The sequence below is a fragment of the Castor canadensis genome, chromosome 1 (genome assembly GCF_047511655.1).
Source record: "Castor canadensis chromosome 1, mCasCan1.hap1v2, whole genome shotgun sequence".
Classification (NCBI taxonomy): Eukaryota; Metazoa; Chordata; class Mammalia; order Rodentia; family Castoridae; genus Castor; species Castor canadensis.
The window spans coordinates 159,030,805-159,049,694 of NC_133386.1; the positions used below are offsets into that span (position 1 = coordinate 159,030,805).

At 36.9% G+C, this 18,890-nt stretch overlaps 1 protein-coding gene across 4 annotated transcripts in view; it reads left to right on the forward strand.

Moving 5' to 3' along the window:
- Positions 1-18,890, forward strand: part of Nell1 (neural EGFL like 1) — an 828,356-nt gene that overhangs the window by 201,735 nt on the left and 607,731 nt on the right. For all 4 annotated transcript variants that reach the window (XM_074042879.1, XM_074042893.1, XM_074042884.1 and 1 more), the window contains exons 6-7: positions 18,125-18,197; positions 18,790-18,872. In XM_074042879.1, coding sequence (XP_073898980.1) covers positions 18,125-18,197; positions 18,790-18,872 — 156 coding nt within the window. The remainder of the gene's footprint in view (positions 1-18,124; positions 18,198-18,789; positions 18,873-18,890) is intronic.

The window sequence follows — 18,890 nt, forward strand, 5'->3', positions numbered from 1 at the left end:
TCAGTATTGAGGATGTCAGTTCATGTTACAGTGTCACACAATAGTCCTTGATGGTGGAGGGAGCAGAAACCTTATTCACAAATCACATTATATGTCTTTTCTAAGTGTCTGGGACTGTGGAAAGACTGAGAAAAGGCACTGATCTCTGTTTCACCTTAGCTCAGAACTCTTGCGCAGGAGAAAAGTGGTGGGTGTTGGTTGAAAACTTTTCAGGGCTAACACCCAGCTCTGTGTGGGGAAAAAGATTAAAGCAGAACACATGGTAGGCCTCCTAAGATAAAGATGAGAAGCTGAAGAGACAGTTTCTTTGGGCATCTAGGATATCCAAAGCATCTGTATATTTGAGGAATTTAGAAAGTCTTCTGCATGCCTAGGGCTAATGTGTGGTCAGAAAAGACCTAAAAATACCCAAAGCTTTCACCATAGGCCAGGCCAGGATCAGAGCAAGCCTGGCTGCAAAGACTGGGTTCTCTCTCTCTCTCTCTTTCTCAGTTTTGGCATTTACAGAAAGCTCTGACAAAACACTTTCTAACACAAGAACAGGGACAGAGATTTCAGTGACCATACCTGATAGTGATTATAGTATCTGCAAATATTTTGTGTAAGCTGGTAAACAAATGGACGACTATAGCATTCAGCAATACAAAAACAAAACCCAGTAAACCCAGGGAAAATTGGAGAATGATTTCCAGAGTTATTACATTATAATATTCAAATATCCAGTGTTCAAATAAAATCACAAGGCAAGAGAAGAAAGGGGAAGATATTATCATTCAAAGGAATAAAATAAAAGGACAGAAATCATCCCTGAGGAAGTTCAAATAATATAATTACTAAACAAAGACTTTAAAAAACTGCCTTAAATGTGTTCAAGGAGATAAAGAACTCAAGGAAGTCAGGAAAATGGTGTGTGAAAAAGATGAGAATATCAATAAAGAGATAGAAATTATAAAAATGAACCAAACATATTCTGCAGCTAAGAAGTATCACTAAAATTAAAAATTCTCTAGAGGGATTCAACAACAGAGTTGAGCAGGCTGAAGAAAGAATCACTGAACTTGAGAATAAGATGGTTGAAATTTAGAAGTGTGGGGAGCAAAAAGTAAAATAAATGAAGTAAAATGAACTGAGTCCAAGGGACCTTTACTTTACTATCAAATAGAGTAACAAATGCACTTAGGGCATCTTAGAAGGAGGGGAGAGAGAGAGAGAAAGGGAAGGAGGGGGAGAGAGAGAGAGAGTGAGTGCTTGAAGAAGTAGTGGCTGTAATTTCTCAAATTTGATGAAATTGCCAGCACACCTAAATACCAGCACTCAGGAACCTGCGGTAGGAGAATCACAAATTCAAGGCCAGGCTGTACTACATATAGAGTTCCAAGACAGCCTGTGATACATAGTGAGACCTTCTGTCAAAAATCCCAAAGCAAAAGCAAAACTGTTGATGAAGTACATGAATGTATTCATCTAAGAAGGTTCAACAAGTTCCACATAATATAAAATCCTAGATATCCAACTGGGATACATTGCAACAAAACTGGCAAAAGACAAAAAGGGAATCTTGAAAGGAGGAAGAGAGAATGGCTTTATACACAGAAATCCCTAATAAAATCAATAGCCAATTTCTCATCAGAAATCATTGAGTCCAGGGGGACAAGGAGTCAACATATTTAAAGTAAGGATACTGCACAGACCTTACAGAAATTAAAAAAAAAACACTATGAACAATTGTATACCAACTAATTATATAGCCCAAATGAAGCAGACAATTCCTAGAAACACAGAACCCATCAAGACTAGATCATGAAGAGAGAGAAAAATCTGAAGAGACCCGTAACAAGTAAAGAGGTTGAACTAGCAGCAAAATATCCCAACAAAGTAACGTCCAGGATCAGACGACTTCAATGATGAATTGTACCAAATATTTTAAAGAAAAATTAACACCAATCTTTCTCAAACTCTTCTAAAAAATTAGAATGAAGAGAATACTTTCTTACTCATTCTCCAGAAGTGCTATAATTCCAAAGCCAGAGAAAAATATCAAAGGAAAGAAACTTACATGGATAGAAATGGTAAGTGATGAGTGGCTCCTCTAGCATTGGCAGTCCCTTGAGTGCGAGAGGCTTATAGCTTGACCGGAGGCTCAGAGGCTTACAGCTCTAGGTGCTCAGGTCGGATGCTTACTGTTGGGGCTGTAATGCCTGGGGCCACCACTTGGCAGCTAGTGATAGCAGTGATCAGTGTCAGCTCCCAAGCCTTGGGTGTACTTGGCAACTCTCTTGAATTCTTTCAGCTCCTAGGGCGTGTAGTCCTTATGGTTTTAGTTCTGGTCTTTGGCTCTACACAGCATCTAATCTTTCCTAGCCTCATATTCTCTACTGTCTCTTGCCTTCTTGTTGCTTCTATTCTCCTTCGTAGATTCTTGAGTTTCTGCCTTTGGTGGTTTGGTTGTTAGCTGGATCTCTTTAGCAGCTTTTTTCTTCTTTCCCATTACTGCTGGTAGCACTGCTGCTGTTGCACCACCTTCACTGCCACTCCACTGCCCCTGCCATGTTACCAGCTCAATCCACTCTGACCATGTTAAAGATCACAAGTAGGCAAGTAAAGACTACTTGGGAGACCTCTTTTTTTAGGCCCAATGTTGCAAACCAAGCAGGACAGATTTGGCATTTCCAGGAAGGGAGTGTGGCATGCAAATGTAGGATCATAATTTGCACCAATCACAACACATCTTCCAGCTCCACCAAGACTTATGTATGAACCAATCACAAGACTTGCTGGCCTGAGACCAGCACTCATAGGTTGAGCACTCATTTAGAGTTCACCTGGGCTTATGATGGCTGAAACAGGTACAAATTGTCTGAAGCAGTTGTGGCTGGAGCAGGGTCTTCTGGAGCAAGATTTGTGGCTTCAGTTGCAGTGTTCCTTATAGCCAGAGTGTAGTTTCCTCAAGGCAACTTGGAATGTTCAAAGCAGCTGAGCTACCATAGTGACAGTCCAGCCAATAACTAAAAGAGGGACTCTCAGTTGACAGCACTTTGCCCAAGGCAGCTGGACATAAGGGAAGGGTCTGACAACTGTCAATTAAAAAGCAAACTGGCCTAGTCTTACCTTATTTATAAGAAAAGCAAATATTAAAACAGTGCTTATAATAAAGACCTATTATTAACATTCTTAATAGTATTTGCCAGTGCTTAACTCTTAGCCAGATATACTGAAGGAGAATCAGGTCATTCTGTCTCAGAAATACTCAGAATACTAACAACAGAAGGGAGCTTTCTTAAAGATGATAAATGGCATAAATTAAAAACCCACAGTAAGCATCATCCCCAATGGTGAAAGACTGAAAGATTTCCTCTTAAGATCAGGAACAAAGCAAGATGACAACAATGCTGTTCAACACTATTGGAATTTCTGACCAGTGCAATTGAACAAGTAAAAGAAATAAATTAATTCAAATGGGAAAGGAGCAGATAAAACCATTTTCATTCACAGACATGATCCCATATATAGAAAATTCCAAAGAATTTTTTTTATTGTTTTATTATTCATATGTGCATACAAAGCTAGGGTCATTTCTCCCCCCTGCCCCCACCCCCTCCCTTACCACCCACTCCGCCCCCTCCCTCTCCCCCCCACCCCCTCAATACCCAGCAGAAACTGTTTTGCCCTTATCTCTAATTTTGTTGAAGAGAGAATATAAGCAATAATAGGAAGGAACAAGTGTTTTTGCTAGTTGAGATAAGGATAGCCAAACAGGGAGTTGACTCACATTAATTTCCTGTGCGTGTGTGTTACCTTCTAGGTTAATTCTTTTTGATCTAACCTTTTTTCTAGTTCCTGGTCCCCTTTTCCTATTGGCCTCAGTTGCTTTTAAGGTGTCTGCTTTAGTTTCTCTGCATTAAGTGCAACAAATGCTAGCTAATTTTTTAGGTGTCTTACCTTTCCTCACCCCTCCCTTGTGTGCTCTCGCTTTTATCGAGAAAATTCCAAAGAATTTGTAAGAAAGGTCTTTGTGAAATTGATTCTTTGTTATGATTTGAGATTTTGTATCTTTATTTGATCAGTGTTGGTAAATATTCCATAATTGGTTGAAAAGATAGCACAGTTTAGCTTTTTATGTACTCTCTCTTTCTCTGTGTGTGTGTGTGTGTGTATATATATATATATATATATATATATATATATATATATATAAAATCAGGGTTTTTAGCTATGTTTACATATTTCACATAATTTTTGCTATTAATCTTTCTAAAAAAGTAATATTAAAATTAAAACCTTACTCTAAAAAAGCTTCTGAAGCTAATAATTTAATAAAATAAAAGTTACAAGATCTACACATAAAAATCAGTTATGACCTTTTAAGCCTTCAGTAGGTAATCTAAAAAGGAAATTAAGAGAATATTCCACTCATAGTAGCAACCAAACATACCTAGTAATGTATTTAACCAAGGAAATAGAAGATTTGAATTTTTTTGTGGTTTGTGCTTCCTAGACAGAGTCTCTATCACTTGAGCCATGCCTCCCCTAAGACTATAAAACTTTGTTAAAAGGAATTAAGTAAATTCTAACTAAATGAAGCAACATCCCCTGTTCATGGGTTGTGAGATTAATATTGTTAGGAAATCTGTACCACCCAAAGCAATCTATAGAATCAACAAACCCTCCATCAAAATTCGAACATCCTTTTTTTGCAGAAATGGAAATCTTATGCCCAAATTCATATGGAGCTGTTAGGAACCCTTAATACAAAACAATCTTAGAAAAGAAGAATAAGTTTTGAGGATTTACATTTCCCAGTTTCAAAACTTGCTTCAAAGCTATAATAAGCAATATTGTATGTTCCTAGTATGAGGATGGACATAAATCTCAAAGAAATAAAATTGAGAGTCCAGAAATAAACCCACACATTACATGACCAGTTAATTTTTGACAAGAGTGTCAAGACCACTTAATAAAGGAAAGGATAATCCCTACAACAAATGGTGCTAGATTTCCACATGCAAAGGAATGATGTTGGGTCCTATGTCACACTATATATAAAAGTTAACTCAGAATAGATAAAAAAATCTAAATATAAGAGCTAAAACCATGAAACTCTCAGGAGAAAACAGAGGGGTGAGTCTTTAGATCTTTGATTTCATAATGAATTCTTAGATATAACACCATAAGCAAGAACAACAAAAGGAAAACTAAAGTAAGTTTTATCAAAATTAATTATCAATTATCAAAATTAATATCAAAGGATATTATCAAGAATATGAAGAAAACCCTCATAGATTGAGGAAAAATATTTTCAATTTATATAGCTGATAAAGATTTAATATCCAGGATATACTAGGTACTCTTAAATATATATACTTTAAAAAGACAAATAACACAATTAAAAATAGGCAAATGATTTTGAGTAGACATTTCTCCAAATAAGGTATACTAATGACACATGAAAAGATGTTCAGTGTCCTTAGTCATCAGGAAAATGCAAATCAAAATGACAATGATATATCACTTTATACCTACTAGGATATTTATAATTTTTTTGAAAATGAAAAATAAGTGTTGGTATGAATGTAGAAAATTTGTAACCCTTGGCCATTGCTGGTATGAATGTAAAATAGTATAGCTGCTGTGAAAAACAGTTTGTAGGTTCCTATAGAATTATCACACGACTCAGCAGTTTCTCTCCTAGGTTTATATGTAAAAAGATGGAAAACAGGGACTCAAACGGGCACTTGTATGCCAGTGTTCACTGTAGCATTATTCACGATACCCAAATGGTGGAGACAACTCAAATACTAATCTATGTATAGGAACGGATGAACAAAATGTGGTATATGCACACAATGGGCTATTACTGAGCTGTAGGAAGGATTGGAGTTCTGATACATGCTATAGCAAGGATAAAACTTAAAATCATATATGGAGTGAAAAATGTCAGATCACAAAGGGACAAATATTGTATGATTCCATCTATGTGCAATATCAGAATAGGTACATTTATTGAGACAGAAAGTAGATTAGAAATTAACAGATGCTGCGGGCAGGGGTAATGGGAATTATTGCTTAATAAGCATTAAGTTTTTGTTGGGGCGATGGAGAAGTTTTATTAGTATTTAGGGTGATAATTGCATAACATTGTGAATGTCGTTAGTGCCACTGAATTGGCAACTTAAAATGGTTAAAATAGTGCATTTTTTGTTAAATATATTTTATCACTATTAAAAAAGTTAAAAAAAAAGAGTAAGGTAGTTTTGCCCTATTTCAAAGTTTTATTCAGTAAGCCTGGGGTGGAATCCAACTCTTTTCATTTCTAACAGGTTTCTAAATGATGACGATTCTGTCAGTCTTGGGACATCTTTTCAGAAGCACTGCTTTAGACAGAAACATAGCTGCAGGGTCATGAAAAAGCTTTGGTTTTAAGTGATGGAGATCTAAGTTTGATTATTAGACTTACCTTTTCATAGCTGTTGAACTCGTGTTAGTCTGTTTTTGAAACTGGAGAAGTTACACTCTTGCTTAAATCTTTTCAGTGACTCTGTTGCATATCAAATCAGTGTAAGATCTTTCTCCTGCTTTTCTGTGCAACCTATGTCATGCTGTCTTCTCTTCTGCCACCATTCCATAGCCACAGTACTTTCTGTTAGTCCCTTGAACATAAGAGAGCCTTTTCACATGTCTCTGCTCAGAACCATTTTCATTCATTTACAATATTGTCTTCTAATATTGTCTCTTCTTATTTTCTTAGTCCTTCAAATCATGGCTTAACTAATGTTTTCCTGGACCATCTGGACTGCCTTATCTTTTCAGATACTTTGCTCTTACGTATGTTATCCAATAGAAACCATCACATCTCTGGGTCTTAAATGATTTAGGTCACAGGTAAGCTGGAAGATTGTGTTAAGAACCAATCTTGGTTGATCCCCTCCAGATATACATGAATGCCTACAGTGGACTGGTAGACTTGACTGTGGGTTGACGTATCTGGGATAATTTCAGTCATGTGGTGGTTCACTGTTGGCTGGGGCAGTGACTGGACCATATATCTCTCATTATCCAGCAGGCTGGCTTGGGCTTGTTCCCATGGTGCTTGGCAATGTTTCAGGGGAGAGAATAGATGCCTGTAAGGTTCTTGTGGCCTAGGCTTAGAACTAGTACATCAGTCATGTTCTATGGTCAAAGCATGTCCATCCCCAGATTCAAAGGTATAGAAATAGATTCTTCCTCTTATTTATTTATTCATTTATTTTTGGCAGTACTGGGTTTGAACTTAGGGCTTTTCATTTGCTAGGCAGGTGCCCTAACTCTTGAGACTAGTCCCTAGCCCTAGACTTCTCTTGATATAAAGGTTTACAAAATCAGTTTAAGGTATGTGGGTATAGGGAAAAGATTGAATCTGTAATCATTCTATCACATACTTTTTCACTGAAACATCTCTATTTTCTTCATCACACTCACGAGTTTGAAAGTATACTCTTTGTGAATAATGCACCTGACAGTCCTGAAGGGAGCTGCACTTTAGATTCCATGATTGGTTTGCTGGCCTGTTGTTGCCATCTTCAAGTTTTAGTAATTTTTGGACAAGGGAGTCAGCAAATTGTGGAACTGTTCCTAAGTATACTTCACATGGGTGTGTTTTTATCCTAAATTACTTATCTTTTTAAATTGTTTTTACATTTACTCATGAGTATACATTGTTTGGGCCACTTTCCCCTTCCTCCCCTGCTCCCCCAGCATGGGTGTTTATTATTGTTTTCTCATTCCAGATTGTAAACTTCACCAGGGTCAGAACTTTCTCTATTTTATTCAGTAAGTGCTTAGAAGAGTATCAGGTTCATAACTGGCAGATAATATACAGCTGTTTTTGACTTCTGACAGTGTAATGTCCCAAAAAACCTGTAATAAGTTGAAAATATCTTAAGTTTAAAAATACATTTAGTGTACTTTACCTACTGAACATCAGAGTTTAGCAACACAGTACAGTTTCCCCTGTAATCATGTGACTGACTGTGAGTTGAGACTCACTGTTGCTGTCTATGATTATGAATGAATATTGTCAAGTAAAATGAGAGGCAGAGAACCCAGCTCGTGATGTTATTCATGAATAACAGACTAGAATCTGGGATATGCACATTGTGGCAGGCCATGTGCATACCCAGGGAGACAAAAGAAAAGAAGGGTTTTAAAAAGGTAAAATGAAAAATATTACATGGACTGCTTTGAAACAATTATTCTTGGCTACAAGATCAATTACATGTGTGGTATCGGTCCAACATTGAACAGCAACTTCTGGGTAGATGTCCTTGAGGAAGTATTTTTTGGTTCTAGGTTGTGGTAGGCTTTGTTCAAACTTATAATTTTGGCAGTCTTTAGTAATAGTTCTTATTATCAGGTAAATATACATGAATACTCCCATCCACGGTCCACCAACTCCATTTTGTTAGAGCTGGGTGTAAGTGAGTCCATTTTGATTCTGACATTTTCACATTGTTAGACCAAGTATCAATAGCCTGGGAAAAGATCCAAATTCAGATTTGAAGTACAGTTTCTATAGAACATGTATTGCTTTAGCACCATGGAAAAGCTGAGAAATCATTAGTTGAACAGAAAGAGGAAACCTTCTGTAGTCTTAAAATGGATGGATGGACAAGCTATGACTTAGTCATTTTATTTGAAAAGTTGCGAAGCTGTCACTTATGGAGGTAATGTAGATTACATAAGCATGTGTACTAAAAGCACCTGGCATGTAAGTAAGTTAACAATGTACATCTCTCCTTTTTGCATCCAGTTTATACTCCCTCTGTGCTTCACGATGTAGAAATCATAGGTACTTTTCCTGCCCCTTAGGGACTTCTGTTTTGGTTGAGAGGATGAGACTAAGAAAAAGAACAGTTGTATCATCTATTCAGTTCAAAGTGTATTTTCTCTGTAGATAAAGGCAAGGTTTTTCAGAGAGTTGGATAGTTATTTTGTAGTAGAAGTGGGTTATGGGTTGTGGAGGAGAGAAATACAACTATTGAATCCTTCCTATGTTCCATACTTTGGCCCTACATATATTAGCTAAGTTAATTACATTTCACCTTCAGAGAGTCCTAATGAGGGGTCAATTATTATTCCTCTGTATAGGTCAGTCAATGAGATTAAAGAGATTAAAAGACTTGCCAACTTCACATGGCCTGTAAATGATGGAGAAGGGATTTAAGCCTACATCTTTTTTATTTCAAAGTCTTTGACCATTCATTCAACAAATCTTTTCTAAGGGTTTACCAGGTGTCACGGATACTACTGTATTGGCTGTGGAGATTCACTCCTTGTGTCATTCACGTAACTCTACTTTGTGCCTTGAAGGAGGCACCTATTGTCTTTTCTAGATTTACAGCCCAAAGGGATAGGTGGTCCCAATGGGAAACACCAGAAGGGGATAATTCCACATAACCCATCTCCTTAGGGAGCAATGTGGTTTTTCCTTGCTTTTTAGTAGGGATAGCCTGACTGAATGTCTGTTTAGAAGGTTGCTCATGGGGAAGCATTCAAAATGTTGTCAGTCAGCTGGTTGGAGTACCTTTTCTCTACCCAGATAAGAATCATGGCTCTTCCAGTCTAGGCCCTTGAGTACACAGGCCTATTTTCACAATCCTTGTTAACTTTGTCACATTTTGTCCCCATTATTTTGCCCTGGACACTTTCTGGAACTCTTTAACTGCCCTCTCATCACTACTGCCACTGTGGGAATTGTGACCGCCACTGCTGCTTCCACTGCTGTTGGTAACTCTGGGGCTGCTGACACCTGCCTCTGCTGTCATTGTAGCTCCACTGCTGCTTCTGCCATCCTCTGTTTGTGTTACCAGCTCAGTCTGCTCTACTAATGATAAAGATGAAAAGTAGGGAAAAAAAGAACACTTTTATTGGTTCTAATGTTGCAATATCAGGGAATAGCATGGGAGGGTATCTCCTGACTGACTCACGAATGGAGCCAACTGGCTTGCTTATATAGTCAGAAAGGGGTTTGGCCAGAGTGTCTGCACCAATCACAGCAGTCTTCCATACAAATTAAGAAATGTGTGTTAGGTTAGCCTGGCCCAAAAGACCAAAAATCGTATGTTCTCCCTCATATGTGGACATTAGATCAAGGGCAAACACAACAAGGGGATTGGACTATGAGCACATGATAAAAGCGAGAGCACACAAGGGAGGGGTGAGGATAGGTAAGACACCTAAAAAACTAGCTAGCATTTGTTGCCCTTAACGCAGAGAAACTAAAGCAGATACCTTAAAGCAACTGAGGCCAATAGGAAAAGGGGAACAGGTACTAGAGAAAAGGTTAGTTCAAGAAGAATTAACCTAGAAGGTAATACCCACGCACAGGAAATCAATGTGAGTCAATGCCCTGTATAGCTATCCTTATCTCAACCAGCAAAAACCCTTGTTCCTTCCTATTATTGCTTATACTCTCTCTACAACAAAATTAGAAATCAGGGCAAAATAGTTTCTGCTGGGTATTGGGGGGGTGGGGGAGGGGGCAGAGTGGGTGGTAAGGGAGGGGGTGGGGGCAGGGGGGAGAAATGAACCAAGCCTTGTATCCACATATGAATAATAAAAGAAAAAGGAAAAAAAAAAAGAAATGTGTGTGCACCAATCATCACAAAATCTGACATGAAAATGAAGGGCTGGATTTTGACCAACCACAGCATCTTTCATGCAAATTAAAAACTGTGTTTGCACCCGTCACAGACCTGCTGGGCTACTAAGGGAAGTGCTCCCCTTCTAAACTGATTAGAAAAGGGTGTAAGATCATCTAGAGTTCACCAAGGCTTGTGTGGCAAAAAATCCAGTGCAACCTGTTTGGAACAGTCATGGCTGGGACAGTGCCTTCAGGAGTAGAGTTGTGCTTGAACAGCAAGCTGCTGTTATTGCCATGTAGCTTCCCCAAGGCATCTGTGGAGTGTTCAAAGCAGCTGGTGTTGGCATAGGTCTGTCTGGCTGACTGCTTGACTGACTGTCCTGTGCTCAAGGCAGTCAGGGTATCAGAGAAGGGTCTAATACCTATCAATTAGGGAGTTAGATCATACTAGCCCCCAGCATCTTAGCTAGGGAAAATAAACACTAAAAGGGGTGTATCCAATAAAGGCTTATTATTAATATTAACAGTGCTTTAACAATATTTAATAATGCTCTGATGATACTTAACTCCTGCCTCAGGATCACAGGAAATTGTGGGTCCCTCTAATCTATCTCAAAGACTCGTTTCTCTTTAGAATCCTGGTTGCCAGACAGTACTTCTGGCTATCCTTTGGTGAGGCAAGATGGCTGAGATAGGGGAAGTATGTTAGTGTCTCATTATAAAAATTACTTCTTGTTTGATTAAATGATGCAAAATATTCCCTGAAAAAGAGACAGCGACTTTGCAGGTGAGAGTCAGCACATCTTTAGGCTTTTCATATTTATCCTGTAGACCCTGCCTGCTTCCTGGGTCCAAGAACCACACCTGCTTTATTGTTCTAGGATTAAAAATGTTTATGATGTGTTTTCAGGTTAAAATGACTACCCTCTGTTTAAAAATATTATGTTGCTTCATAGACAAAGTAAAAGCAAAAGCTTTTCACTTGTCAAACCTAACTTCTGGGCCTGGTGGATCCTTATGGATAGGGCAATAAAGTACAGCTTGATTAAGGAGCACAGGGTGAAATCACTATGCCTGGCACATAAACCTCCACCATTAGATAATTCCTGTGTGAGGCACAGAACACAAGCAGGAGATTGCTTTGCTTCAGAATAGCATCCATTTGAGAAAACAGCTGGACAGTAGTGATAGGCATTTCTGAATCTCCTGATCATCATAGATTTTTCATTATCAAGATGGTTGACTATCCACTCAGTTTCCCTTTGATGCTGATATTGTTGCTATTTAAGAGTGTTAAAAAAAAAAAAAAGAATAAGCCTAGGTGAACCACAGTGAGTTATGGGATGCTTTACAGGTTGAGTTGTTCTCACACTTTCTGAATATTGAGGTCTCAGGAAGAATTCCCATCCAAAGCTTTTCTTTGCTCTCCGTGTCTCTACCTCTGTTTCTTTTACTATCCTGGTCTGGTGAATTGGGTCTAAGACCTTCCCTTAGGTGGACATCAATGTTTCTTTTAATAACTGAGCTGCCACTGAGAAGTAAAATTGATTTCAACTTTTTCTTTTTTAATGCCACAGCTGTTGCTTTTTACCTCAGCTGCTTCCCATAATTCCACAGATGGTAAACATATGTTTATAGACACATAGAAAATGAAGCAATATTGGATTCTTCTCACCCTTAATTCCCATTTTTCTTTTCATGCAGAAAGTCAAAGTCACAGAACTAGGAAATTGTATACATTTGTAGATTAATATTTCTGTGCATTAAAACTTTGGAAACAGCAGGACAGCTAATGATATGCTAATGAGCTGACAATTTTTATTGATCATAATGAAAGTCGACAAGTGTCTTTCTTGGGTTTTATGCAAGCTGGAATATTTTATTAACTGTCTTCAGGGCAGAAATAGATGATTGGTTGCATTTTGAAAACCCTCCTCCTGAGTTTCCCAAGTGTTACTTTTTGTTAGCCTGTTGCCAAAGCTTGGGTCCCTGCCAGTTTATAAACAGAACACATCTTCATCCATTTATTTACATGCCTGGCAGGAAACTCTCCCACCCCCTTTCCCTTTCCCTTTCAAAGCAATTTGTTTCGGTGTTTCAGCATACAAAAAATAGAACCATTTTCTTCAATGTAAACAGAGATCTGCAGGGAAATAAGAGCGTTAAAAAAGAATTAGCATTTGTTAGATGATAAAGCAGTTTCCATTTGTATGGCATCAGAAAGCTCTTAGGGCTTAGGAGGGCTTGCCTAATCTTAGTTATTCCATACCTAAGAGGGTTCTAATGGCATAATTTCCTGATTTTTTTTATTACATCTTCCTATATTTCTTATTACAGATGAGAAATTTTCTAGGAATAATGGAAATAATGGGTATTAATTTCTCAAACACTAATGTACAACCCATAATGCACAGCCTATCTGGTACAAATTTATTTTTCAGTACATGGTGAGCTGACTGCAGAGGTAGAGGGAGGCAACTGGTAAAATAAACAAAAGGAAAAAAGTGTCCATTTTTTCCCTTCCCATTTTTACTGACAGTAAAAGCCTATTAATTTGGACTCTGCACTTTAGGGATTCATTTAGATTTTTCAGATCTGCTGAGGTTTAGTGCTGCACTAATAGTGAGAAAATGAATTGTTTAGCAAATTAACAGTGTAAATAAGATTACGGGGAAGAATAGTGGGCTATCTTAAAAACATCTCTGTTTTTCAGCACTGAAAAACTGTTTTAGCAAACTGTTATCATTGAATGCAAATAATTTGTTATACATATTTGATTAGTACCATTATTGCAATTGAAATAAAACCTTATTTTGATAATGGGTCTCTTTGCAGCAATATCTTGTTAGGGCATGCAACTATGGAACTCCCTTAAATGATACATTTTAACCTACAACATATTGTAATAGCTGGCACTGGTGTTGGAGTTAGTAGACCTCTGTGTATGGTTTGGGATCAAGTGTCCTTTTCTTTAGGAAAGGTACTCAAAGTATCAGAGCCTTAAGTTTCTCATGGATCAAATGGACCTATGATCTGACCTAAACCAGTACTCATTGGGAGTACCAAAATCACCTCAGAAGCTTTCCCAAAATATACTTGACTGTCCTCTCCCAACTTTTTTGAAAATTCTGTTATGTACCTTTTAGGTTAAAAGCTAATGCCCTATCTGATCTTAACAGCTCCCAAAATTATGTGATTCAATATTGTATATTTCATAGTTTTGGAGAATTTGATGTTTTTAAAATATTTACTGTGCTTATGAACTCTACTACAATAGGAAGAACAGGGGATACTGAGAAGAAAGAATATGAGTTTTGTCCACATAGTGTTTATTATCAAGTAATTCTGTTAATTTCCATTGTATTGTAAATCACTAAGATTTTACTTTGCTCATATGTTGGCATTGGGTGTTATTTTAAACACTGGGTATTTTTAGTGAGTAAAACCTCTTGTTCTGAAAGAAGCCAATGATTGACAATAGAGGAGGGTTTTCAAGGTGAGATCTTTGACCTTTCATCAGAATCATCTGGGACAGCTTTTACAATGACATATTCCTAGGGTCATTTGAACACTACTGAAACAGAGTCTTATGGGATTGGCCCAGGAATCTGAATGTTAAAAATACTCAAGGTGTTTCAGAACTAAGGAACTTGAAGAAATACTGCCAAGCCGAATGATATGAAGTAAAGCATAGGTCTGAAAAAGTGAGATAAAATGAGGTCAGTTAATACAGGCCCAGCTAGGTTGCAATTTCAGTTAAGTATAAATACATTTAAAGTTAAATGAGAGAAATAATAAGAATTCTCTTTTTATCTCTTACTTCCTTTGGGAAAAGTTACAGTGCCAGAAGGAACATTTTCATCTATGGAAATCCTCATAGATAATTTTTGGGAGAGGAATAAAGCTATGAGAGCTACTTTGTAATTTCATATTTTACAAACTCCTTTTTATAGTTTAGCAATGCTTCTTTTGTTAGCAAATGTCCAGTCATTAAATGATTCACATGGTTATTCAATGCAAGACTTTCTGGTTCTTGTTCTGGGGAAGGTGCTGGGAAACAGACACACACGTGGTTACGGGCACACACATCTACGTTTGGACTTCCTTGGGTTACAATTGGTATTTGTATGGTATTGTCATCTTTCTTTTAATCCAGCATTGAATTGTATCCATTCAGCATCAAATTAACATTCCATCTTGATTTATTTGGCAAGAACAAGTTTTTGTGCCTGTATTTGGGCTATTCTTCATGACCTTTCCTCAGAAAAAGTACCAATGCCTTGGGTTTTTGTGTTAATGAGCATTGGGAACCTGTCAGCTCTTTTTTTAAGTCAACATCATTGACCTTTACCTAATGATCTGTGTAAGACATACACACATGTGCCAGAGATTAAGTGGAAAGACAGTAGAGGAAAGGTATGGGAATCCAATTTGTCATTTATCATGTATCTCAATTAGAAAAGCAAGGAAGAATGAAACCATGTGATTTGAAGGTAAATGGATACAATTGGAGGACATCATGTTAAGTGAAGTAAGCCAGGCTCAGAAAGACAAAGGCCACATGTTTTCTCTCATGTGTGGAATATAGACCTAATATAAATACAAGCAATATTATGAAAAACAGATCACACTTACAGGAGGTCATCAACAGGAGAGGGAAGATAAATGATGTTAAGAAGGTAAATATGGTTGATGTACTTTCTGTACAAGAATGAATATAGAATTTTTAAACCTGTTGAAATCACTATAAGAAGGGGACTAAGGTAGAAAAGAGAATAGAGGGACTGAATCAATTCAGGTTATAATACATATATACATGGAAATGACACAATGAAACTCCCTGTACAGCTATCTTAAACAAACCAAAATGTAGTTTTTCAAAAACAGAAAACAGGAAGGTAAAACAGGTCTTGTCTGGAGGTTGGTTCTAGTGGGAGAGGGGAGGATATAAAGAAAGGTTGTAGGAGGGAGAATGTAGTAGAAATATTATGTACTCATCTATGAAAATGGAAAATGAGACTTATTGAAACTATTCCAGGAATGGGGGAGAGTGAGATCAAGGAGAATGATGGAGGTGGTGAATTCAACTATGATATATTGTAAGAATTCTTGTAAATGTCACAATGTACCCATGTACAGCAATAATATATGATAATAAAAAGGAAAACTAAACTAAACAAAAAAACCCTCACAATACACTTAAAGAAAGAAATGTAAAATAGGTCCTGTCCAAAGGGTGGGTACCAGTGGGATGAGGGAGGGTAAATGGAGAGCGTGAAGGAGAGCCAATATAGTCAATGTACATTATATGCATTTATAAAAAAAGAACAATGAAACCTGTTGAAATTGTTCTAATAAGTGGGAGGGGGAGATAAGGGAGAATGATGGTGGGGGTGAATCTTTAAAATCGATTGTATAAATGTTGCAATGAAACCTCCTGTACAATTAATATATGCTTAAAATTATAAAAAAAAAAGACAAGGAAACTGCCATGTCCTATATTCTCTTGCTGTCAGATGAGTGGGACAGAGTATCTTTTTAAAGTGATTATCCAATTTTTTTGAAAGGTAATTAATATCATGACAAATGTAATAGAGATCTCTGAGTACCCTTTTTCTGTGGGTGATAAAAATAAGAATGATTTAGTATCCTCTGATGAACGGGAAATATCTAGACCCAATCTTTTCCTAGTGCATCTGTTTTTATCACCTCTGTGTCACCCAGGGTAACCAGATGTTCTGATTTTCCTGGAAGTCTTTTGGTTTTAGCACTGAAATTCTCCATGTTCTACAAAGTCCCTAAGTCCTGGGCAAACCAGGATGGTTGGTTACTTTAATCCAAAATCAATCTGATTAGACAGATGTTTTCTAATATGATACTCAGTTTTCTATGATCGTCTGTTCTTTAATGAAAATCAGTATATATCTATACACACACACACACACACACACACACACACACTAAATGAGAGGTAATGCAGGCACAGAGAACTAAAATTTGCCAATATTAGCTCAGAGACCTGTTCAATTGATCCAGAACTTGAGTGTTGGAAGGATCATGATCATTAGCTTCTTTTAATCCAATAATTCTTCTTCTTCTTCATCTTCCTCCTCCTCTGCCTCCTCCTCCTTCTTCTTCCTTTCTTCCTTTTTTGCTGTACTGGGGTTGTGCAGGTGCTTTCTGCTAGCATTGTCCAAACACTTCTTATCCAGATGAGATAATTGAGGCTCAGAGATGGTGGTTGACTAATTGTCTCAGTCTACCCAGTAAACTATAGTCAGTTCCAGAATTTGAACCCAGATCCCTGACTTCTAATCATATATTTTTTCTAAGTTCCAAATGTACTTGGAAGGTGTACTAACCTCTTGGAGGAATTAATCTGCTTTGAAAAACCGAGCAGCCTTGTCCCAGAGAAAAGGTGATTCACTTAGATTGTACTCTGCTAATTGTTCCCTGATATCCTGTAAGAGATTATGAATCAATATTGAAAGAGCAGTGGTTAGGGGAAGAAGTCTCTTCTCATAATCATAACCTCTGTGTCATCCTTGAAGAAAAAGAGGTTAATAAATGTATATAGTTCTGCTGAAGAGGTGCTGTGATCCTGTTATTTCTTTTAATATTTCCAGTTCAGATTTTATCTTGAGATAATAAGCAGAAAGCAGCATTTGCTGATTGCCTTCTGCTGTTTAGATGAGCACATTAATGTTAAATGTTACTCCCTTTGAAAGACTTGTAGCACTATCTTAAGCCTATATTTTATTTATAGACTAAGCTCAATATTCTCAACCAGCTTCCACATCTTCCATCTGTTCTGTAATATCTCTTCCATCAAATCTGAAAAAAAACTTTAAAAAAGTACCCTAAACACAGAATCTTAAATTTAACTTGAAAAAAATCCAAATGCCAAGTCAATATTTTCACAGAGAGATACTATCCTTGATGACTTTCTCAAACTTGGTGTATTCTCCCAGACTAAATACCCGCTCTTTCTCACAGATGTTCAGTAAGTCTAAGACTCACCAGCAAAGACTCACTGTTTCTAACTCAGGAGTAAAGATCATAATAGAATTTTCCCAATGTCTAATTTTATTTCCTTGACAAATGAATCAGTAGAAACCTTTTAATCTATTACCTCTTTCTTCTCACTTTTAAAAATGAGTCCTGTAAAATCAGCAATATTTAATGTTCCAGTATGATTAGAACATTGAAGAAAATTTTTTATTGCATCAATGCTTTTTTCGTTTGGTACTTTAAAAACACTTGCTGATGGAACCTTGGTGCTGTGATCTCATTGACATTAACCAGTGGTAACTAATTGTGGCTTTCAAAGATGAATGTACTTCTCAAGAGTTCTAGAAGAGGGTGATTTGAGTATTATAGTATGGACAAAGGCCAAGTCACTTTTTGAATGAAAAATCTGACTTGTATGGCTATGGGACTGACTGCATAGGGCCACTTGAACTAGTGACTTTAATCTTGATTACTACTTGTTTCTTCTTTGTCAAGGGGATCATCCAAGATGGGAAAATCATCTTTATGCCAAATGGATATATAACACAGTGTCCAAACCTAAATCGCAGTAAGTAGCAACTTAAAGCATTTGCGAATTTTAAGTTGTATATAACTTGTTTGTAGTATCAGAGAAACACATCTGGGGTACACACAAACTGTTTACACTGTTGACTTTCTGGGTGTTGGGGGTGGTGAAAGAGAATTATCTGTAATATACACTTCTGTGCTTTTCAGTTTTACAAAAGACTAGTTTTTCACAAAATTTAAATTTGAAGGCAAGTAAGCGGGACATTAATAGGTTACGTATGTTGGAACAAAAAGATATATTTAATTATATATATATATTTATACATATTATAAAACTACTTTTTAAGATACTGACTGGGATATGAGCTACTTTTTCCTCTTTTATATTTTACATTTTTTCTGTCACCTGGTAATAAAAATGTCAAGTTGTCTTTCTTTTCAGTTAACAGTCTTTGTTTTACTGTTTATTTTTTCTTATTAAAAAGGGAAAAAAACCCATACTTGACATCCTCTGTGATTTTACTAAAATTTTAAACAAAAAGGAAAAGCCTTTCTACAGTCAAAACTATTTAAAACTTTTCTTTTTCATATTAGCACATAATCAATATATATTTTATATTTTCTTTATTGAGCTTGCCCAACCTGCAGTGATTTCTTAAGCCTGGTACAAGGAATAATGGATTTACAAGAGCTTTTGGCCAAGATGACTGCAAAAGTAGGTATCTAAATTTCA